Genomic DNA, 24,350 nt, shown 5'->3' with positions numbered 1-24,350 from the left:
CACTTTCACTGCGTAATTAATGTTTATACATTCATTCCCGTGCGTAGTTTTCTATGGAATATAGCCTTATACATATTGATTTACATGCATGAGCTGTATCTTTGTAACTAACAGAGTATTGCAATATGACAGAGTATCATAAAAATGCACAAAAGGTCATGTGACACACCTAGAAGGTCAAGTGATCATGGCGGCCATAATGGATATTACAAAAAAATTTCAAAAAATGTTGCATTTTTTGTTATTTCAATACATAAATGTATTTTTTTTTCAGCGTAACTTTTAAAATTACTACTTACGTTCATTAACTCAAACTCTGTGGGGGGGGGACACATACTCTAAAACAAATTCCACATAAATGAGGTTAATATGCATATTTATTACAAGTTCATCTTCGAGCAACAGGTATCATCTGACATTCAAAAGAGGGCTATATTATATATAAGCTTATATACTGGTAGCCAGTCTGATGTGTAAATGTCATTGATAGACCTTCCTGTCTTGCTTGCAATCTCTGTCTTTGCTCAACTGGTTTGGGAACATATTCAAGTTTGATACTAGAGTTGTAATTTGAAATTTGACTTCTGCTATCTCCGTCAAGTTCAGTTTCACGATCAGTGACAATTCCACTATTAGTGTCTAGAAAAACATGCTCAAGGGCTTCGTCGGTGTTAAACTGTGCCCGCATCGCCATTTTTAAATACTCTCTGACAGAAAAACAACAACCGATCACACGATCCTCTGGATTCTTACAAATCACGGCAGAGAAATGACCGAGTATGACGGCATTTGTTTACAATTTGGCGCGCATGCTCTTTTAGGTTTGACCTCTACCTCGTACGCTACGCTAGGCTTGAGGAAATAGCCAACAAACATGATGTATATCAGACAAAGCCAACGTATATCGAACGCATATAAACGCGTACGTTTGTACGGCGCTTATCTGACAAAACGTGCTTATCTGACAAAAATAACTAATTACTGCTTGTAGCCTTACTCATTTGTGGAAAGTAATCCCTCACACAATACTTCGTCTGTTAAAACACACAAACGAAATCTTAATTAGAGCAGTCTAAAATCACAAACATCACAAATAGCCATAAAATAGTTAAAAAATACAGTAAATTTCATTGATTGCGTAAAATCGCCGAGCACCTCAATTAATCAGTGTGTATACATCGATCAACACATAGAGGCTGTCTTAAGGGTAGAGGAGGGCACGAGGTCACATGAGGTCGTGCGCTCTCACCGTGGCGGGAGTATCAAAATCACCCACATCACAATGCGGCAATGGCAAGCAGAGTACTTTTGTTTTTGTTTTTCATCACCTTCCTCGATCGCTAATTTTGCCATTTAAGTAAATAAATTATATTCAATAAACATGCAAATGGGTGATAAGAAAAGCACCTACATGTTGCAACACGGATTTATCTCCATGGGCCCAGTAAGCTTAAGTTTTGTACAGTGAGCGAGCGCGAGCCCGGCCGATGGAAGAACAACAAAAATAAAAAAACTATGTCAACAATTTGAGAGTAGTTTACAGAAACAAAATCCTTCGTATAGAAGAATTCGTATTAACGTTAAATTGGCACACTCTGTGCACAACATCGTACGAAGCGACGACATGTACCGCGCGCATGAAGTGCGCTGGCTAAAGTGACTCCCCAGGGTATTGCTAAAAAGAGTTTGTCAGATAAGCACGTTTTGTCAGATAAGCGCCGTACATACGTTCTTGGCGCGTTTACGCGCCTCCCACCCAGTCTGGCAGTTTGGCGCAGAATGCGCCTTCCCGCGGTGAAAGTGTTAAAGGAAGTCTCTTACACCTTTTCTGTCAATGAGACAGAAAAAGCACAAGGGACTGTCTACAGTCTAGAAATCTGGAGTGATGTCTCTGTGATTTTCATCCAGATATGGAAGCAGCAATAAATTTTCCCGCAAAATCATTGGCACAACTTTTATTGATAAAACATTGAAATCCACACACAACCAGTATGTCCAGCAAAGACAGATACTAATATAATACATAACTATAACATCAACTGCCTCGGCTTATCATGCATTATATTAACTAGATGTAAAAATCTGCAGTGCAAAGAAATAAGAAATACATTCATAATGGCAATCTTCAATGACAGAATTGCATTGAGTACTTTCAATTATACAGTCTTCAATCTGTAATCATTTATTTTGTAAGGGAACAGAAATGACTAATTTTCAAACCAAATCAACCACTAGTGTGTATTACCAAAACGTTTCAAAATAGGGAAAAAAATCAACATGACACTATAAAGAAAACAGCACAAAGTGAAAAGTTTCTATGTAATCCCCACTTAGGGTGAGCTTACTAGTCAGCACAGTAAGAACTGCCCTTATCAGCTGTCTAGAAACACAGTGGTAACTCAATGGGGGAAAATTTTGAAACAACCAGACAACTTCATCTGCTCCACAAGCTTCAAAGGAGTCCACACAAACTGCAGACCACAAATTGTCAAAATCTCAGTGTCTGTAAAACTAACCCTTGGCTTGTTCTACCTTCATCAGTCTGGTGAAATTCTCTACCAGCTCAAACTGAAAATATTCAGTGGTTGTGGATTTGCTGGCATAATTGTAGGCTCACTTCCAGTATCGACGTTAATTTGTAATTCTTTCAGTCTCTCCATCTCCTGTTTTGTATGATCTAGCTTGATAACTTCAGTTTTCTCTTCATATATCTTGTACAACCTCCGTGACTCAATAATAGCAAGGCCATAGTGATGCTTGGCCTTTTCCTTGTCACCGACTTTCATGTAAACATCTGCTATATTTTCCTCCACCCAAGCAATGCCTACATCCAGGGTTGACATATTTTTTGCAACTTCTTTCCTTATTTCCAAACACTCCTCCAGCTTCTTCAAGGCTTCCTGAAATTGACCTGCCTTCATCAGTGTGTTGCCAAGGCAATGGAGTGCTTCAGCCGTAAACTGATGTTTGGGGCCAAGATGTTCTTTTCTATGTGCGACAGCTTTCTTGTGCCACTTCAGAGCTTCTTCAAAATCTTCCAGGAAGGTGTAGACCTCCCCAAAGCAAGTGTACACGAGAGACGCATTTTTATGATCCAGTCCCATGCGTTTAACCATGTGATATGCTTTCTTGGTGTACTTCATTGCCTCAACACTATTGCCGCAGTAACAATGCTGCATGGCGACATTGCATAGGGAGGCGATGTTTGTATTTGATGGTCTCTCATCGAACCTCATCTTGGTCTCCAAACCTTTGCAAGCATACTCAAAACCTCTGGGATCACCAAGGCTCTGGTAGACGTAACTGATATTGTTGTACATGGCTCCAATCACAGGATGCAGACCCCACATACGCTGACGACGTTGTAAAGCCTCACTAGAATACTTCTCACTCAATCTGCAATTACCTGTAAAATGAAAATATATATACACTTAGGCCAAGGAAAATGAAACGTTTGTTTCTCATCTTAGATATATTTCAAAAATGATTCAGTGACATGGGTTTTTTTCTTCTCAATTTTTTTTTATTCTTCAACCAACAAGAACGCGCAAAAAAAAAACCATGAAAGCAACATAGGAATGCACACAGAGATAAATTTACGTAGTATTTTTGTATGGCAACAATTCTGTGGTTTGACTTTTAATGCAGCAATGCAGTTATGACAGCTTAATATAACAGTGACATATGTGTGTACAGTTCTGAATGGAATATAAGTGTCAGTTATTTTGTTTACAGTTCTGTTTTATACAGCACTGTGTTGTGCACTATCGTCGCACATTTTTGCATTTATTTTTTCATTTTATTCCTCATGAGCAGGAAAATGGTCGACGCGGCAGGTCTGAATTGACGCGTGCGCGGATGAGAAACAAACTTTTTATTTTTTTCTTTACCTTATCCCCGGCATTGTTTTCATTCTAAGATGCTGTTCAAATGCCATCTACATGCATACAGAAACCGATTACACACCGTGTACGCTAATTCTTACAATCAAACTGACTTACCAATACAGCAATGCACAATTCCAAGACTAGCCAAAGTTCCACACATGAATCGCTGGGTGCAAATCAACCTGTGCTTCAGAGATTCAGGAACATCTTTCCCAATAGCTGCATATTCCTTTTCTTCATTTTCCAGTTTTTCCAAAACTCTCCTGAACATGGCAAGGGCAACATCAAACCATCTGAAAACAATAATAGACCATGCTTTGAGCTTTGAATCGTAAGATGTCATTGTATAGAGCACACTAGTCAAATTAAAACATTTTTTGGCGTTTACATAAGACAATTTTTCGATTATGACTTACGTCGGGGTCACGAAATTGTGAGCGTGGATTTGGAAGTACATGTATTCAGTAAGAAAACAAAAGATACAACAACATTGAACAGTAGAGGCGCTGAACAAGTGCGTTTGAGGCGTCTGATATGCTACTTCAGCAGTTGAATTCAAAGTTCGATACCTGTATCTCACAAAAATACATCAAATTATAGATGAACCAAAAAAGCAGCAATTTATAGATGAAAAATGATGACAAACCACCTTTTGAGGTCTTAATAATAACATTACTACATTTGCATTTGTTCAATCTATAAACACAGAGCAAAGTAATTCATTTCTGGTAGAAAACTATTCTAGGTCAAGACTCCACGAAAAAAGTGAAAAAAGAAAAGGTCTTGAGGCGAAAAGAATTGCCAGAAAAGGAACTGGGGGACTGGTGGTAAAACAACCTGAAACCGGAAGTTGAAAACGACAGGTGCCAGGAGAGTTTTGGGGGTGGGGGAATTTTTAGAAATTGAGTCAACCAACCTTTCCATGACAAAAGTTAAGTATTTCTAGTGATTCACTGGCGAAGGATTTTATGACCCGTCACCACAATGACCTTCTGTCTGTATAATATCACAGGTAGTGGTAGTTTTAATCAAAGAAATCAAAAAGTTCAAACAATATAAATTACCTAGATGTTATTTATTTTATTGACTCTTTTTGCAGATGATTCTGTGTTTTGAAGTCACATACACATTGAACTTACTCAATTGCTTCTTTCTCCATACCCCTGTCATGGAAATTGAATCCAATGTGAGAGTATAGCCAGGCAAGATCTTCACTGTCTCCGAGAGGTTCAAGAATTTCCAGGGATTTCATGTAAGCCGCATATGCTGCTTCAAAATTACTGCCAATAAAACCCAACACTTGGCCATAAGATGACCACATCAGACCAAGATTTCTGGCGTCATCATGGGCTTCAGCATAGACAGCTGCTGAGTTGACACAAGCTTCATAAAATCTTATGGCTTCTTTACCAAAGAAATTGGTGAGAAGGTATTCTGCATGGTAGGCCAGCTTGATGAACAGATTGTAGTGTTCTTGTGAGCAGTTGACAGCTTCTTTCAGCAGTTTCTCAATGTTGTGAATTTCTTGGATAAACAGTGGTAGCTTCTTGCAGTTGTTGGCTTCCACCAGAGGTGCCAGTCGTTGGACCAATAATGCGTAAAACTCGCAATACCTGTCTCTCGTCAGTTCTTCATTCCGAAGACCGGAATACTGCTCTTCCATGAAGTGACGCAAAAAGGCATGAATTGTCACCCTCTGCTGAGCATTGCGAGTTTCTATGGATAGCAGAGAGCGTTTTCTCAGAGGAAGTAGAGCATCTTGTTTAACAAACGCTGTGGATTCCTTTCCAAGGACGTGGGCAGCTGCATCAACCCCAAAATCACTTGGGAAATAACCAAGTGTTACGTAGTATTCCTTGAGAATATCTGTTAAATGAGCTACTGCTCTTTTGACAACACTCTCTAGGCCATGGTCAGTGTCAGCATTTGCACAGTCCAAGGTATGAACTTGACATTCTTTAAGAGAACTACACAGCTCATCAGGCGTCATAATATCATTCTGCAGTATCCTGGCCGACAGAACCAGAGCCAGTGGTATTCCTTCACACAGCCCAACCAATTCGACCAATTCTTCCTCTTCAAAGTGGATTTCAGGAACCAAACACTTTATCAGATGCTGGGAATCACTGGACGAAAGTGGTCGCAACTTCACACTGAGACAGATCTTGTCAAGACTAAGAAACTTGAGCTGGAAGCGGCTGATTAAAACAATAAAGATGTCGTCAGTTTCACGATCACTCCCCATTTCTTCACACAATAATTGGAAATCTGTCTGCAACTCCCTGTCTCCAGTACCAGCGACTGCTTCGACGTGATCAAAAACCACCAGATGGATACCTTCCAATTTACCAAAACCACGAGTTGTGTTAGGTGTATCTTGAACTTGACTAAGACTGAACATCAGTTTGGTTCTGACAGTAACTATATCAGACAGTCCTGCCAGATTGATGTAGTGGTCTGTCAGGCTTCGATCACAACCTGCGACATCAATCTTCAATTCTTCAACTACTTTTTCCATAAGAGTTGATTTACCAATTCCAGGGGCTCCATTGATTTGTACGATGCGGATAGGATCGGTTTCTCCAGTGTCGCTACAGTCACCTTCTGAGAGTCCCATCCATGTCTTCATCTGCTGAATGATCGCCATTTTCTCCGAGACTCTACCAATGAAGGTGCCGTTGCCATTCTGATCAGAGTCATTGTGGTTGCTAAGATCAGTACCTACCAAACACTGTGACACCTCTCCAGTCAGTTTTTCCATGTTCGATCTTTACCAATGATCTATAACAAATTAATAAAACCATCAGATATTTAAGCAATAACCCACGTGCAGGTGGGTATACACGATATTTTGGCACGTTTTGCGACATTTAGAACGCACCGATTTATATTAAACTTGTGTGTTTCAGTCGTCTATATTTGGGCATCATTGTCATTTATGCCCCAAGTACAGAAAACTGTCGTCTGAGAGATCGAATGTAGGAAATTCAGCGCCTGAAACAGAGCTTTTTTTACATTTTTAACATTTTATAAGTTGGGATTACGTTGACTACACACGCTCACAGTATCTAACGACAACATACGCATTCCGTTCATTAATATTACATTTTATTCATAGTACAACGCGAACTCTAACTTGTTCCAGTAAAATTTGCGAATCGGTTGTCTTCTACTTGAACCAAGTCAGCTGTTTCATTTGGGAAATATTTTTCGTCAGCTCAGTAATGCATTCGGCCGATGTCCAGTGAAGCAGACGACAAAAAGTGACAGTGCAAGAATGACAAAGTAAGGAAGGTACAGTTAGGTATTTTTGCAACGAGAATGAAAATGTCCACACATGTGTTTGCAAAATGCTAAATTAACCATTTATCTATTTATTTATTTCATTATTACCCCCACATTTTCCCTGCAAGTTAAATGCGCTCCCCCTTCACTGGTTTCCGCATTGACCCTCTATGCTTGTTTGGGGGTCCGTTTTAGCACTGGTAAAACATTAGTTTAGTATCGGTGGAATTAGCTCTTGTCCGACCAGATGGTGACATGATACAATATATACGCGATTCACTTTATATAGTACCGGTTCAAAAACTCAATTTCGTTTCAGCTGCGCCTTCTACGCTTTTATTTCATTTGCTTTGGCAGCCTGTGGCCGTTACCCTGGTACTAAAATATTCAGAACACGATTGTAACTAATTTGGAAAATTGGATGAGAGAAATTATTAGGAAATGTACGAAATCGAAATTTTTACGGCTGAAATTTTACAAAATGATTGAATAGTGTAAAATTTTAAATATTGTTCTCATCGAACAAAACAACGAAAACGCAACGATTATTGCATACCTCTTTCATCGGATTCATTTTCATGAAAAAAAGTTCATTTTTGTGTAAATGTACTGAAGAAACGAGACAAAATGCTTAAATTTCTCTAATTGACGACTTTTGAGTCAGGACACTTTTGAAATGCCCCTGCCATTTTCGTGAATTAAGGCTTCATAAACATTAAATTGAGTCAGGGCACATTTTAAATGACCCTGACTGACTTAACTGTAAATCAATCGAAAAGCTTCATTTGTTCGAGCAAAAGTGACAAACTGATATTACTAGTGTTCCAGTAATGAAGATACTCCGGACAAGCTCACCCATTTTCATTCAAATATGAATATTGTTCCTATGTTTTGAACAATATTGCATTAGATACTATCATGCACTCTTACTCAAAACATTACAACAACATCGTACATTTTGAATAAAATTTTAAAGATGGTAAGCAAATATGGTGTAATATTAGACAAATTTCTAAAATTCTTGAGAATTGCGCCAATCCAATTATCCCAATTTAGTTCCAATCGTGTTTCAGCCAAACAGTGTCACCGCATTTCTTCTCATATGTATCAGATAATTAGAAATTAAGTCGGAAGAAAGATTTCAAAAAAAAACTAAAGAAATGTCATGTTCTGTATCCGATGTCAATGACTACTCATGTTTAACAAGTGAAAAAATTGCCACCGATGTCAAAAGAGGGTTTTAGGGTTTACTGTTACCTAGTGACGCCCGTAGTGACGTCACAGTGCTACCGTTGACATGCTACAAAATCGGTCCTAAGTTTTTTACAACACATAAGAAATAACGTGTACAGAATTATTCGTAATTAAAAATGGTATAGCTTAATTATGGCAGGCATTCAACGCCATATTATGCACTCAAACACAAGAAGCAAACCACCGTACACTCAAACTTCATCCGAACTTCCGCCGTCAGCAGTGCTAGTAAATGCCATGTATGCTAGGCAATGCTACACTCAAAAACAAACAGAAAATTGCAATAACTGCTGTATCGAGTAACGTTGGCCAGTTTCCAGAAACAATTTGTTGTAAACACGACTTAAGGTAATATGCGTCTCGAAAGTGAAAGACTTACATGTAAATATTTTGCTCAAACTTTCCTCATGAAACTTTCGACGATTCTATTACGAAAGCAAGAATAATAAAAATCACGAGTCACCCTACAATTTTTGTACTACAGAGAGTTAACTATCGATTTCCCGATATTTAAAATTCAAAGTAGCCGTCATCCCTGTGTTAACTCTACGGAGAAAAATCAATTTTTCGATGTTAGAAAAACTAAGACAGTGAAAACTTCAAGTTTTCTTTCGTCAAGAGCTTTAAAATGAGCCCCACAAGTTGTAGGTCATATGAGAATTGTTGGAATTTGAAAGCCCGAATGTCTGAACCCCCCCCCCCCCCCCCCCAGGCGCGTTCTACGGTGAGAGCGACCAGGTCAAAAGTAAAAGCTTACATGTCTTTGACGACAATTTTAAGCACTTGCTGTAGATGATTCAATACTTACTCTCTACGAACAATAATATACTGACAAGAAAGAGGGCTCTAGAATCATTGATTTATAAATACAACACATACTCTTGGGCATAAATTCTTCATTTTATAAGGCATGCTATGAAAGCGTCGTCTCATAAATTAGTAATGCTATAGCGTTGACAATACAGTAGACGAATACACCTCGATTTTTGCGATGTGAGGAGACATTTTTAGGCAAAGGAGAAGTACATTGCATCACGTCCGCTGTAGTGCTACAATGCAATGCTGAATGTTTTAGTTCTGCAATCTGAAATTTATGATATGCGTTGGATAATTTGTATAAGTGCTCGACTTTTATACCGAATTTTCGCTCACTGTATTTTGTCTAGAAACTAATGATTGCCAAGTAGCCCCAGTCCAACCCTTTCATACAAATACTTCAAGCTCTGGGCTTTATTATGGTTGACTTAACTTTATAAGTCCGCCTATTGTCCAAAATGAATAACAACTTGCGCAGTGTGTTTAAAGTGTACTTAAGAACTGGAACTGCCATTTTGAAATGTTTTCCCCATAATGTTCCCTATTTTCTATTCCGCAATATTCAACCGATTTGGATTATGACAAAATTGAGATGCTGGAGACAGTATCGGTGAGGTTTACACTACATTGCATTGGGTGATGTTCTTCAGCTTGGTACTTTGCTGTGGGGAAAATAAATCGACGCTCGATCTGCCCACATTTTTCTTCTTCTCCTGAGTATTTCATGATTAATAGAACGTGAACCAGACTGTCCTCCGATACTGGAGACCTACATATACAATCAACTGAAACTGTGAAAAGCCCCAAAAATTGCAATGCACACAATAATCCCTGAAAGTTTGTAAAAATAGACGATGTTTGAACCCGCCTTGTCTTTGGATGTTACTTTAAAGCGTTTTTACTGCAGTGCAGCCTATAGGCCTACCTTACCTTCGTTGACGATGCCCAGTGTTCCCGATCTGTCTCGTTTGTGGCTTGAGTATTCGTCCGACGTGTCCGTACGAGTTGTGAAACTCTAAAACTGCCTAAGTAGTCTTAAAACGTTAACCGCGTTGCTATGCTCTAGGGAAATTGACATCTGCGTTGCTCCAAAACGGCAAAAGTGAAAGCGCGCGTCATCCGTCAGAGTCGAGTCACTTTCACTGAATCGGGGAATTCCCTTTTCGCCATCGTCAACATTATTAAAACTGTTGGCTATCACGGGATCATATTTGATCAGCCAACAGTGGAGCACAATTTCGTGGGAAAATAGGCTATTCCTAAAAATCATGGTGTCCCAATATTTCAAACTCTTTGTATTTATGCAATTATATCACCTCCTTTACTGAAGTTGCCACTTGACCTCAGATATGGTGACCTCATAAAATTGCGCCCTCTATGGCAAAGGATCTCTCCTCTCTCTGCAGTATTAATCTCTCTCTCTCTTTCTCTCTCTGCAGTTTTAGTGAGGTAAACACTTTCGTAATATCGAGAGCCAACTCTGTGATTGTATATTCTAAACACTCGTGGTAAGTTGTGATCGGCAAAACCTGGTCATTTTCCTTTTGCCCGTCCGCCTCCCGGAAATCACTTTAATCGCGGACTTTTCTTGGAAGAAGCGTATCAAATGCCAATTTTGGAGGGGTTTAGAATTAGGGTTAGGGTTAGCTATAGGGTTAGCTTACTTAAAAGTGTTGTACCTAAGAAAAAAAATTGGGTTGGGCCTTAAGAAAAAATATGTAGTTTACCCCAAATACGCATAAAATAAAGTGCGCAAGGTATTGATTTTTTTGGAAAAAAGAAGAGACGTTGAATACATGAATCATATATGAAGTTTGCAAATAGAAGAGCAATTTAGCTATCTTACCATGAAAGCAAAGCTGTCTCATATAATCTGTTCCGAAGAAGTGTCACTTGACCTTAGATGACCCCGACGGAGAGGCGATTATGTTCGCCCTCTAGTCGTCCAAGACATACCAGAACGCCAATTTCAGCGTTATGTGTCGGCATTCTCATCAATAAGGTTTCATTCCTATGATTTGTCTGTTGTGAGGAATAAATGTTTGTGAAATAGCAAATACAGACTAAGGCCTCGTTCAAAAAAAATTAGTGAGGGGGGCTGGAGGAATCGCGATTGAAATCTTATTTTTTTTCAGATCCCCTCTCAATACCCTCAAAAATTTTCAAGTCCCCCCAATACCCTGAAAAAATTTTCAAATCCCCCCCAAATAACCACATAGCCGCATATTTATAGGGAATGCACGCAGAGTAAAAATAAACATGTAATGTGTCGTTCTGCATGCAGATGTTCAACACCATTTAGTAACACATTTTTTTCTTTACTGTTCAAAGTTTTACTTTTGTGTTTTTGTACAATGAGATGTGAAAATTTCATTCACTGCATGAACTTGAAATTGGTTTTATATATTGATTTTAAGTGATTTTAGAAAAACTGACTTTTCATCGTACATTTGTATAAGATCAAGTATAGTGACCCCATCTTTTTCTCTAATATTTGATTGTTCTCATATGCCAGAATTCAAAAATCCATGGTAACCGTTAGTCACCTAGTCCTCTATGTGTTGCTCTCTGGCTGGATATTGTGTACAAGTAATTGTATGTTTCACTGTCAATTGAGTGTCCTAAGACCGAAACTCTTCTTAAACTACATCAGAGTCAGAGCTACATGTATCACTATCACTGCAAGTGTAGTAACAGGGCAGTAGTTGTATTAACTTTATATTTTGACAATATTTTTGTTCAGTTTATACAATTGCATTCTTGTTCTACTCCCTACAGCATGTTGAGCTGTCCAGTATTCAGCTTGCCAACACAGCCTACATGTACCGTGCATTTGTATCATTCAATTATCACCAATATTTAGACAAATGGGCTTTGTTGACAAACTGAATATTGTGTTTTTCAGCATGCTGTAGAGAGACACCAAGAAACTGTGTTTGATACATTGCATAGAAATATTGAAAAATTATCGACAGTTGCAGCTCCTGCCCCATTACAAGGCCAACTTGTTTTACGAAAATTTAATGGCATTCATACATTTTTAGATTTTTTCGAGATTAAAGACATAAAATGCGACAAAACGGTTCTAGATTTTGTTTAATTATTACTAACATTAGAACCATTGGACGACATCAAATGTTGGTAGTCAAAATATTTTCAGGTCCCCCCCCTACAGGTAGAGCAAAATTTTCAAGTCCCCCCTCCACTACCCCAAAAATTTTCAAATCCCCCTGAATTCCTCCAGCCCCCACCCCACCCCTCACCATTTTTTTTTGAACGCGGCCTAACTTCAGATCAAATGTATTTTGCAAGGGCGCCCGAAACTTTTAATACTCCTTGCAAACAAGTCATGTGTCAAATGCTGTCAAGACAGTATGACATTACTCCTATTGCACTGACAATTTCAAAGTTCTGCTCGTATAGTTAGATGTTGAGATAAAGACTTGTTCGTTCATTCATTCATTCATTTCCATCACCATCAAACTCATTTTATTATATAATCAGGGCCTCGTCCAGGAATCTAAAACTACTAGTATGCTTGGTTGACAGGAGCGCTTGTTATCGACCGCTATACCTTCCTTGCCGGAATGAAACACCCAGAAATTACCTGGCACTTCGTCCTAAGTCCAAATAAATTCTTTGTTTGCGTCTACTCAAAACTCCGAAAGTGGGCGGATAAGCAGTTTAAAAAAACACATGGAATCAATATTCCATTATTTGATAGTTTTGTCATACAACCTGCTCATTCCTGTAACTATATGCTGCTGGGAACACAATTTTACTTCACTGTATTGTTCGATGGTTGTAATATGACTGCTGTAAGGAAGTGTTTTGGCGCAATGTGAACGTTGATAGCTTGGTTTCGCAACATAATATCGTAAACCATGAAAAATTCTACAAAAAAAAACTTTGCCGGTTTTGTCTCGGAAACCTCTGAAATTTACTTACCCAGTCATATCACTCAAGAGAACAGTATATGCTTCCAACATTTACATGTGAGAAACAAATATATCCTGCGGGTGGTTGCGGCACCGCAACCCTGCACAATATGTAAAACTTCGGTTACTGTAATGTAAGACCTAAACAAGTACAAATATAGTATGGAATTGTATACTGATATCGTTGCACGGTTATTGCGTATACATTCAAGGCGTCGCTTCATTGTTGCATAAATTTTGATGCATTGCATATCCTACGCAATGAATTGTCAGCAAGGCTATTATGATATACCAATACTCCAGAGAAAATATTTTTAAAAAGTGTACAAATTATTTTGTTTTAGAGAACAACACTGAAAATAAAAAGTTCCAGCTATTGTCCCTCTATATCAAATGCTTCTAAATATACATTATGGTAAGTACACATCTTGATATGTATGTGAAAAGTGTGATTCTAGTTTGAAGCATTCTCATATGTTAAATTATTAAAACATTTATTATTATTTATTATTTAAACAATTATTATTATGTCAAATTTAACAAACAATTATGAAGTCTTTTGGAAAAAGTTGATCACTGATGAAAATAATAAACTAAGAATGTATGCCAAAATAAAACGTAATTTAGATTAGAACCCTACTTAACACAGTTGCAAGGTGAGAAAAGAAAATTGCTCACCAAACTTCGCATTAGCAATCATGATCTAGCAATTGAAAAAGGGAGACACACTGTTCCAAAAACCCCAATTACTGAAAGATACTGCAATCAGTGTAACACCAACAGTATTGAAGATGAAACACACTTTTTATTAGTCTGTCAGAAATACAAAGTCCAAAGAACGAACTTTTTCAGTAAAATCAATTTCCCAAACGACGATACTGAAAATCAGCTTATTTCTCTACTAACAAAACAAGAGTTATCTTTTAATGAACAACTTGCAGATTATATTTTTACTTTATATAAACAAAGAAATACCTAGTTATATTTATTATTAGCTACTATTATTATACTGTAATACTTTATCTTTATTGAAGAAAATTTTAACTTATTTTTGTATCACACTTTTATTGCCACAAATGTGATGTAAATCCTATATTTACAAGCAAGCAATAAAATATTATTATTATTATTATTATGTTTGCAAATATATACATATAATGTCATAAATCATAAACTTGGGTTGTCAGTTGATGAAAAACATATCACTATCTACCTAATAGTATAGACCCTAAAAATTGTACATTACTGGCGAGGAGTAGTGATAAAAGCTGGGAACTTAACCAATAATGTGGATATGGTGGGCTGTATAGTATTAAAATTGTACTGGCTATCACAACTTTCGTATTCATGCCTTTTTGATAAAAATACGCAGCCAGAGAGGTTTAAAAACTAGGCACGAAAAGTTCGATGCCTTTTTACTTCGCAATGAATGTTCTACATACTTTTACTGTAATGTATATTGTGGTAAATACGATTGTACTGAATCGCATCAAAATATTTACGAATGAGAAAATCAGAGATTCTTAGAATTTGTTTTTGAATGTTTGTGTCAAATGCTTGTGTGACAAAGTTGTCGGTGTTGCATGAATGGCTGTTATTGAAGCTAATAGTCTGAATCGATAATATGCCTTTTCTATGGTGTTCACCTATTGGCGAGCACCAATTTCGTCGTTCTTACAGTTGCAATTTTCAAAAACGTAATCTAAATTTTCGGGCAAATGTTTATTTTCACACGAAAACGTTTCAAAAGAATTATCGAAAATATGTTGGATGTGTAACAACCCTAAGCTTAATAACACGGAAATTCACTGAGAATTTGACCGAATGAATTGGTCTGAGTTGCGTCATATCGAAAATATGAAGTCGATTGTGACAGGGTTTGGCATGCAAACTGGCTGATCGTTCAACGAAAGAACTGGTCTGAGCCACATCATGGAAATCGAAAGAAAAACAAGATTGCTGTATTGGAACTTGGAAACTGTTGCCCTTTGTGTCTTTTATTCTCATCGTTACTTCAATTTTGAGTTAGTGGGAAACAATGAGTTGAACTGTCCCCTTGGCCGTCGTTATAGGCACCAATGTAGCAATGCAACGGATCGTTAGGATCAAACTGTTCCGGTAAAAATTTCTACCAACTTAACTGAAGATGTTTAGTGGTTGTACATTTGCTGACATAATTATCGGCTTTCTACCCGTTTCAACGCAACTTTGTAATTCTATTAATCTTTCTGTTTCTCCTTTTGTTTGATCTATCTTTACAGTTATTTCTTGTTTGTCTTCATATATATCTTGCAATCTCTGCGATTCAGCGATGGCAAGACCATAATGTTTTTTAGCTTTTTCCTTATCACCGACTTCCATGTAAGCATTCGCAATGCTTTCTTCCACCCTAACAATCCCTACATCACAGGTTGGCATATTTTTGGCAATATCTTTTCTAATTTGCAAACACTCATTTAATTCCTTCAAGGCTTCCTCAGATTGACCAGATTTCATCAGTGTGTTGCCAAGGCAATGGAGTGCTTCAGCCGTGAACTGATGTTTTAGGCCGAAATTAGCCTTTCTGTGAGTGACAGATTTCCTGTGCCACTCCAAAGCTTCCTCGAAATGTCCACTGAGAGTGTGGACCTCCCCAAGGCAGGTGTACACAAGAGATGCATAATTGTGATCCAGTCCCATGCGTTTTACCATTTTATGTGCTTTTTCGGTGTACTTCATAGCCACAACACTATTGTCATGGCAACAGTGCTGCATGGCGACATTGCATAGGGAGGAGATGTTCGTTTTTGATGGTCTCTCATCGAACCTCATCTTGGTCTCCAAACCTTTGCGAGCATACTCGAAACCTCTGGGATCACCAAGGCTCTGGTAGACGTAACTGATATTGTTGTACATGGCTCCAATCACAGGATGCAGTCCCCACATACGCTGACGACGTTCTAAAGATTCATTAGAATACCTCTCACTCAGTGTCCAATTACCTGAGAATGAAAAATAATGTTCACATTTCCTGAAACCAAGGTGGAGTGACCGTGCCGAAACAGCTGAAACATTTATGATGCATTCCAACGGCTTACATACTATGAACATGGTAGCTCGGGAGATACACGATTTAGAATCACCTTACCAGCAGTTTATTTATTTATTTCCATACAATGGAAAGACTGAAAATGCAGCGGCAACCATGCTAGCAATTTCACCATTTACTATAAACCACTGTCCCTCCAGAGATCACGTCTGAATCAATAAATTGATATCAAGTCCCGCGTTATGTTTCAAATCAACCAATTGAATCATCGTAGGGTCGCATTTGAGCGACTTACCTATACAGCAATGCACTATTCCAAGACTAGCCAAAGTTCCACACATGAGTCGTTCAGTACGAATCAGTCTCCGCTTCAGTTTTCAGGGACATTCTTTCCTTCTAAAATATATTCCTTCTCTTGTATTTTCACTTTCTCCAGAACTCTCCTGAACATGGCCAGAGCAACATCAAACCTCCTGAAAGTGAAAAATGATAGTTTCCTTATAAAGGGCGGTGGTCGTCGGAACGGCGCTCGAAGGTCGCTAGGGACCCCTACGACCGATATAAACACTGTATACAAGCTACGTTGGCGATTGATGAAAGTTAAACATGTTGGTCTTAATGTACATCGTAAAATTTAAATGTTGCAGCTATTTTGACATGATGTATCTATATATATTTATCTTAAATGCTTCGTCACTTTAAAGTCATGTTGTATTATTCCTCATTATCAGTATATTTGGGCCATGGACTTGACTAGTTTGTAAGAACTATTTCCATGGTCCTCACCAGGGATGTTAAAACATTTTGATGACAAACACTGTTGTAACTTGCTATTACCATTTTTTATTTATATTCTTTCACTGTATGATGTGTCTTGTAACCTTTCCCCTGGTGAAATAAAACAAATTCATATATAATACATCGTTTGTAAACAACAAGTTGCACATGCGCAGTTCCGACGACCACTTCCCTTTAAGTGATTTGTCATTATTTGTCACTGTAAAAAAAATTATCCGGCAATATTTTAAAAATATTGTAGTTCCATTCGATTGTTACTGCACTCTCACATTGTCACAGGTAATCTCGTTCAATCAAGATTACTATTGTTGCAATATTTTACATAAATGGCTTCCTACTATTCGACTATTTGTTCTTGTATCTAAACAAATCATAGATCTTACAGGCGTTAATTAAGAGACACAGAAACTCACTCAATTGCTTCTTTCTCCATACCCCTGTAATGGAAATTGACTCCTATGTGAGAGTATAACCAGGCAAGATCTTCACTGTCTCCGAGAGGTTCAAGAATTTCCAGAGATTTCATGTAAGCCGTATATGCCGCTTCAAAATTACTGCCAATAAAACCCAACACTTGGCCATAAGATGACCACATCAGACCAAGATTTCTGGCGTCGTGATGGGCTTTAGCATATACAGCTGCAGAGTTGACACAAGCTTCATAAAATCCTATGGCTTCTTTACCTAAAAGTTGGTCAGAAGGTATTCTGCATGGTACGGCCAGCTTGGTGAAGAGATTGTAGTGTTCTTGTGAGCAGTTGACAGCTTCTTTCAGCAGTTTCTCAATGTTGTGAATTTCTTGGATAAAGAGTGGTAGCTTCTTGCAGTTGTTGGCTTCCACCAGAGGTGCCAGTCGTTTGACCAATAATGCGTAAAACTCGCAATACCTGTCTCTCGTCAGTTCTTCATTCCGAAGACCGGAATACTGCTCTTCCATGAATTGACGCAAAAAGGCATGAATTGTCACCCTCTGCTGAGCATTGCGAGTTTCTATGGATAGCAGAGAGCGTTTTCCTCAGAGGGAGTAGAGCATCTTGTTTAACAAACGCTGTGGATTCCTTTCCAAGGACGTGGGCAGCTGCATCCACCCCAAAATCACTTGGGAAATAACCAAGTGTTACGTAGTATTCCTTGAGAATATCTGTTAAATGAGTTACTGCTGCGTTAACAACGCCTTCTAGGCCATGGTCAGTGTCAGCATTTGCACAGTCCAAGGTATGAACTTGACATTCTTTAAGAGAACTGCACAGTTCATCAAGCGTCATAATATCGTTCTGCAGTATCCTGGCCGACAGAACCAGAGCCAGTGGTATTCCTTCACACAGTTCTACCAACTCGACCAATTCTTCTTCATCAATGTGGATTTCAGGGACCAAACACTTTATCAGATGTTGAGAATCATCTGATGAAAGTGGTTGCAACTTCACATCATAGCAGATTTTACCAAGATTCAGAAACTTGAGATGAAAGCGGCTGACTAATACAACCAGTATATTTTCACTTTCAATCACCATTTCTTCAAACAGCAACTGTAAGTCTGTCTGTAACTTTCGGTCTCCAGAACCGGCAACTGCCTCAACTTGATCAAAGACAACCAGCTTTAAATCATAAGGTATATCAGGCGTATCCTGTACTTGGGCTAGTTTACGTGTAAGCATCAATTTGTTTTTTACTGTTACTATATCAGACAGTCCTGCCAGATTGATGTAGTGGTATGTCAGGCTTGAATCATGACCTGCGACATGAATCTTCAATTCTTCCACAACTTTCTCCATAAGAGTTGATTTACCAATTCCAGGGGCTCCATTGATTTGTAGGATACGGTTAGATTCAGCTATGTCACCACAGTTATCTTCTTGAAGTTCCATCCAATTTTTTATGTGATGAAAAATTGTCTTCCTCTCTAAGATTCGACCAATAAAGGTGTTTTTGTTCTGATCAGCATGCTCCCCATTGTGTGAGACTTCTTTGATTAATTGTTCCATCTTTCTCCTTCACAAATGATCTGTAATAGACAAAGAAAGTTACCCTGGTCAAGGATTTTGCTGTACACTCTTTACTTTAGAGATGCACCGGCTAAGATTTCAACATTCTCTGCTACATTTCTTTCACCTTTTCCCTGCACTAAGCAGTAAAGCACCAAGCAATTGACAGTTTTTTTGTTAGCACCAGTCGTTGTAATATCAGAGAATTTACAAAATTTCATGTTGGAGTCCACAAAATAGTTTACATGACTTCCTTTCTAGTAACATCAGTGCAAAAGGAGTTCACAAATTTATGATTAATATCGGGCCAATCTTTTTTCACTTCATTATTCCGTTATAATAACTTGCAAAATAGGTATTTTGTCCAATATTTTCAAAAAATTACACGACCTGTTTTGAAAAAAATTAGAACAAATTTTATGAAAATAATATGTACTTGTTACAATCTGTGTTCTGATGAAAACTAGAGAAATTCAATGCCAATAATTACTTCACCCGGCACCAGTCGGAACTACTGCTAGCCAAAAACATGCAAAATCGTTCCAAATATTTCAGACAGCAGTGTTTCGCAACCGATGCCATCGTTGTGTCAAACATACCATCGTCATGAACTCTTGTAGTGTAGTATTCCTACACGAGCTGCCATGGAAACTCGGTGTTAGAAATTTAAGATAACTGGAAAAATAAATTTGCTAAAAAGAATGTAACACCTAACACTTTCAAAACGACAGGTTAAATTTCAAATGTACACACTTGGTATATAGCATTTGTGTATACCTTCTTTTTAAGGACACTTGCCTCGGAAATACGCACCGATACAAAGAATAACATATTCATAGTCAATTTGAGCAATTTGGCAATACTGATTTTTTACCAATTGATGAGTATTCCCAATATTCTTGGGCGAAAGAAATGTTCAATTTTTAAAAAGACAAGCTGGGAAATTTTCATTTTATAAACTGCGATGGTCTTAATTAACTATTCAATTTTAACATTTACTATCGCGCATTAATTTTCAATACAGATGTTATATTTGCTAAGACAAGGTACAAACGTCGACTGTCCTACGTATACTTTGTAGTAAAGTGCTTTGCATTACTTAAGGTAGTATGCGCCTCAAAAGTGAAAGACTTAAACTTTTGCTCGACCCTTCCTCAAGGAATCTTTCAATCATTCTCTCTCAAAATAAAAATAAAAAGCAAGAGTCACCGTGCAAATGTTAGTACGAGAGAAACAAATTGCCCAAGATTTACCGATATTTGAAAGTCAAAATGGCCGCCATCCCTGTGTTAACTCTATGGTGAAAAAATATAATTTTCGAAAACTAAGTCAGTGAACGTTTTTCTTTCTTCAAGAGCTTCAAAATGGGCCCCCACAGGTGGTAGATCAAAAAGAGAATTGTAAAATTTTCAGAGTCTGAATACGAACGAAAACCAAATGTCCTTATCTTCTGCACACTGTGTCAAAAATTAAACCGTTGTAGTACCTTTTACTCACACACCATCATCTTGCATCTTCACAGTCGCTTTGAGTTCGGTTGACAGTTGTCCAAATTAAAAAAGAAATGTGTAATGCGACTATACATATACTGAAATGTCCATCACGACATTATTGTATCCGTTAGAAGGTTACCTTTTACAATACTCCGCGATCAGTAGTACTTTAAATATACAAATCTCACAGTCATTTGAAACAATCTGGATGAAGTCATACTGAGGCACCTATGAGCAGGCTGTGCGGGAGATGTTTGATGAAAAGCGCGAGAAATCCTAATTGTCAAGTCAAAATACCGGTAGGGTTAGACCCATCACAAATTGAAACAGATTTTTTTCCCTTCAGAATGCATTTTGGAAAGGTACCCAGAAAAACATATCAAAGTTTACTCGAATCTACCATGGGAAAATATGTCTAATTTGCATAAATCAAATATGGCTGCCAGCCGTCCTACAAAATACCATAATTAGCCATATATCACATGTTAAACAAGCTATTTCAGTGATTTCAAAGTCCGACACTGCTTATTTTGCACGGGGTATCATTTTGCAGATATAGTGTTGTGTATAGGTAGTTCATTAATTTGCACAATTCCAATATGGCAGCTAACATCCCTCGTAAATTATGCATATATATATCAAAGCTGTCTGACCCAAGTCAGACAGGAAACGTGGAAATATGCGTCCCGAGCAAATTTTATGCTAATGTCAGCCAAAGTAAAATAATAACAATGTCAAAAATCGGTAATATGCAGATTAATTCTAATTATCTCGCTGACTAAACTGTTCTCAGTTCATTCATATACTTTAACTTATACACTAAATATTTAAGTTGAGTGTGACGTATTTTTTTAAATACCACGGTAGTCTTCAAGACAGAAGGGCAGAGAGAGACAAACAGACAGAGAGCAATCACCTGAGTCCCGTCTGTAAACACTGGAACCAACACTGGGCCATGGAAGGCAGCACTAGTAAAAATTTGAGATAGCTGATGTAAATTTGCAAAGATTTTCAACCTATCCAGTCTTTTTCTGAACTATAGTACACTATTAACAAGGTCTGTAACCTACCTGTAAACCACTATGAAGCGCCCTGTCTCGTTCGCATAAGTATTCGAACGAGTTCTCAGAGCTCTCGATCTGCCAATACACTGAACTTCTTTGGACAGTGATGATTCTCCCGAGAGAGACACTCACATCTCAATCTCCGTATGTTGTTCTAAAACAGTGCAAGGGGCGTATATGTGCACTGAATTCTCATAGACTTTTTCGGGGAATTTTCTTTGCATCATAAATGTTAATTATTAATCTGGTTCAACTGGATTGTTTATTTTTAGGTACCAACAAAATACCAAGTAAGCACGTGGTGTGGTATCCCAGGAAACGGAAATATGGCAAAATATTTACACTCCACTCTCTTATCGCCCCCAGTCATGAAGAACCGCATTCCAGCAAAAATGTGTCTATTTATCGACCCCAAACAATAAATTAACTGACAATAAATTACCGAAATGACCATATAACTTAACGTTCGCCTTCTACAGTGGTATTTCACTCCCTCGCCAATTAATATTAGTGGCGGACCATTTAATATATTGGGGGACGCTAGACGATTGAGGGGGGGGGGGGCTGGAAGATTGATGAAATAGCATTAATTACCTGACCCATTGACACTTGAGCAAATTTTACCATGATGATATTTAATACTTACTGTCTCATGCAACTGTTCCGAGCAAGTGGCACTTGACGTAAAATGACCAGCGATAGTTTCGTTCGATAGTGCCTTCAACACCAGGAACCACGTCCAAGCTGGACTATATGCATTCTATGTCGATATTCTCATGCTTGCAAACTCGAATACTGTAAGTCGTCAATTCCCGGTGTGCTTTGATAAATGGTAACACACACACACACACACACACACACACACACACACACACACATATATATATATATATATATATATATATATATATATATATATATATATATATATATATATATTATATATACTTTATTCAGTACTTTAGGCCACCAACCTTTATGTACTACAAAATTTTACGGAAAGAAACAGTATCAGTCGCCTTATGTGACAATGAAAGCACATTTTCTTCTCTGTCAACATTCTATTTTGTTACAAGACTTTCACGCTTTTGAAATGAGTAAAAGAGATATTTTCCAAGATTCTCCAGTACATTTTGATTTTCTGATTGCATAAGTAGCACCCAAAAATTTCCATTCACTTACAGGTGCTGTGTAAATCGTCTCCTAATAGCTTCATATTTTGGACATATCATTGCAAATGATATTCGTCCTCTATGCAATTACAAACAAAAGGACATAATCTTTTTTCTCGAGGGATTCCACTCTCTCTACCCTTTTCAATAAGAAGACAATGTGATGATACTCTAGAACGAGAAAGGGCATTTCTATATATTCTATTTGAAATAAAAGAAAGATACAATTCACTGGTAAAGTTATTTTTGAACTTGCTGTATGTCATTAATTTCGAGCTATTACTCATATCTGAACACGATTCTTGTATGGAAATGTCATAACATCTCTGTTTAAATTGGTGAAGAAAAATATTGCAGTTAACACGATGAGGACTTAACCAAACTTCTGCAAACCCATTTCTACATAGCAAATTTTTAATATACAATGCTAAGCAGTTGAAACCTTTTCCAGCACGGTCATATTGATATTCATAGCAATCTCTAACAACGGGTCTGCAATCAACGCTGATACAACGAAACCAAAATCCCAATACTTGCATGTCGATACATATTCTAATAGGGAAAAATGGTATTGATAAATACACATTTTAATAAAGTGGCATATATATACTGCCTGAAGATACATGATATTTATTTTTCTAGATAACTTAAAACTTATACACTCACTGCAAGCAAATTATTTGTCTTCCACTGACTAGATAGTAATATATTTCAACCATTGTTAAGGCCAATTTCAAGTTTTGATCGTTAGTTTGGCTGTTGAGATAAAGAAAGATCATGTTTTACGTATATGTACATCTGCAATTCATAAATGTAAAAACGTAAAAATATCAATCAGGCCTCAGTTCCCGCCCGGGACTCCCGTGACCCCTTGTTATACGACTTTAGAGTGAATTTACGTCATTTGATCTGGTCACTGTCAATGACAATACTATTTCCGCTGATTGAAATGAAACTCCCTCTCATCATGCAATGAACTGCGTGCATGCAGGAGCCCGACAAAACTACAATGTCACATTACCGATCATTATTGCACCTTCAGGCTTTCCCAACCTGAACATCCAAAAATTGTACTGGCACTTCTAGTGATTCAAAATTACAGTCACGTTCTTGATATGTAAAGACACAGTTATTCCAATTGAAGGCGGTTGCAGCTGCAAAGTACATAAGTTTGACTCAGTGAAATGAGACCTCATGTACATTTATATCAACTAAATATTGTGACATTGTATGCTGATACTAGACACTTGTGCTGATACTAGACACTTGTTATATTTCTATTAATTAAATGAAACACGTCCACATCTACATTTACAGAAATAATTTTAAATGTTATGCTGATATTGTTATAGGTTGTAAGTCTTCGATCAATTAAAGTTTAATAAGTTGTAACTTCACGGCATTTTCCTTTATTGTTGCGTTTGTAAAACACTCCGTCTTGTTTTGTTCTTAAGGTAGTATGCGCTCGAAAGTGAAAGATTAAACTTTAGCTCAAACTTCTCTCAAGGAATCTTTCGACAGTTCTCTTTCAAAATCAAGAATAAAAATCGGGTGTCATCGTGCAAATTTTGGTACTAGAGAAAGAAATCCCCATTCAAGATTAGTTGTTAGAAGTTAGATGTTGAGATAA

General features: G+C 37.6%; 2 protein-coding genes across 3 annotated transcripts; both read right to left on the bottom strand.

Moving 5' to 3' along the window:
- Positions 1-1,940: 1,940 nt before the first annotated feature.
- On the bottom strand, positions 1,941-10,621 carry LOC139152480 (uncharacterized). Its single transcript, XM_070725633.1, has 4 exons — positions 10,173-10,621; positions 5,027-6,668; positions 4,002-4,180; positions 1,941-3,406 (listed from the first exon to the last, which is right to left on the bottom strand). The coding sequence occupies exons 2-4, from the start codon at positions 6,646-6,648 to the stop codon at positions 2,556-2,558; spliced, it is 2,652 nt and encodes an 883-aa protein (XP_070581734.1). The 5' UTR covers positions 6,649-6,668; positions 10,173-10,621; the 3' UTR covers positions 1,941-2,555.
- Positions 10,622-13,963: 3,342 nt separating this feature from the next.
- On the bottom strand, positions 13,964-18,920 carry LOC139152479 (uncharacterized). Of its 2 annotated transcripts, none has more exons than XM_070725630.1 (3): positions 17,420-18,920; positions 16,504-16,681; positions 13,964-16,161 (listed from the first exon to the last, which is right to left on the bottom strand). In XM_070725630.1, the coding sequence occupies exons 2-3, from the start codon at positions 16,547-16,549 to the stop codon at positions 15,317-15,319; spliced, it is 891 nt and encodes a 296-aa protein (XP_070581731.1). In that variant the 5' UTR covers positions 16,550-16,681; positions 17,420-18,920; the 3' UTR covers positions 13,964-15,316. The 2 variants fall into 2 exon arrangements, with proteins under 2 accessions (XP_070581731.1, XP_070581732.1); XM_070725631.1 differs by having other exon boundaries at positions 17,420-18,919.
- Between the last annotated feature and the right edge of the window lie 5,430 nt (positions 18,921-24,350).

This window comes from Ptychodera flava, chromosome 16 (genome assembly GCF_041260155.1).
Source record: "Ptychodera flava strain L36383 chromosome 16, AS_Pfla_20210202, whole genome shotgun sequence".
Classification (NCBI taxonomy): Eukaryota; Metazoa; Hemichordata; class Enteropneusta; family Ptychoderidae; genus Ptychodera; species Ptychodera flava.
This window is presented reverse-complemented; position numbering and strand designations above follow the sequence as displayed.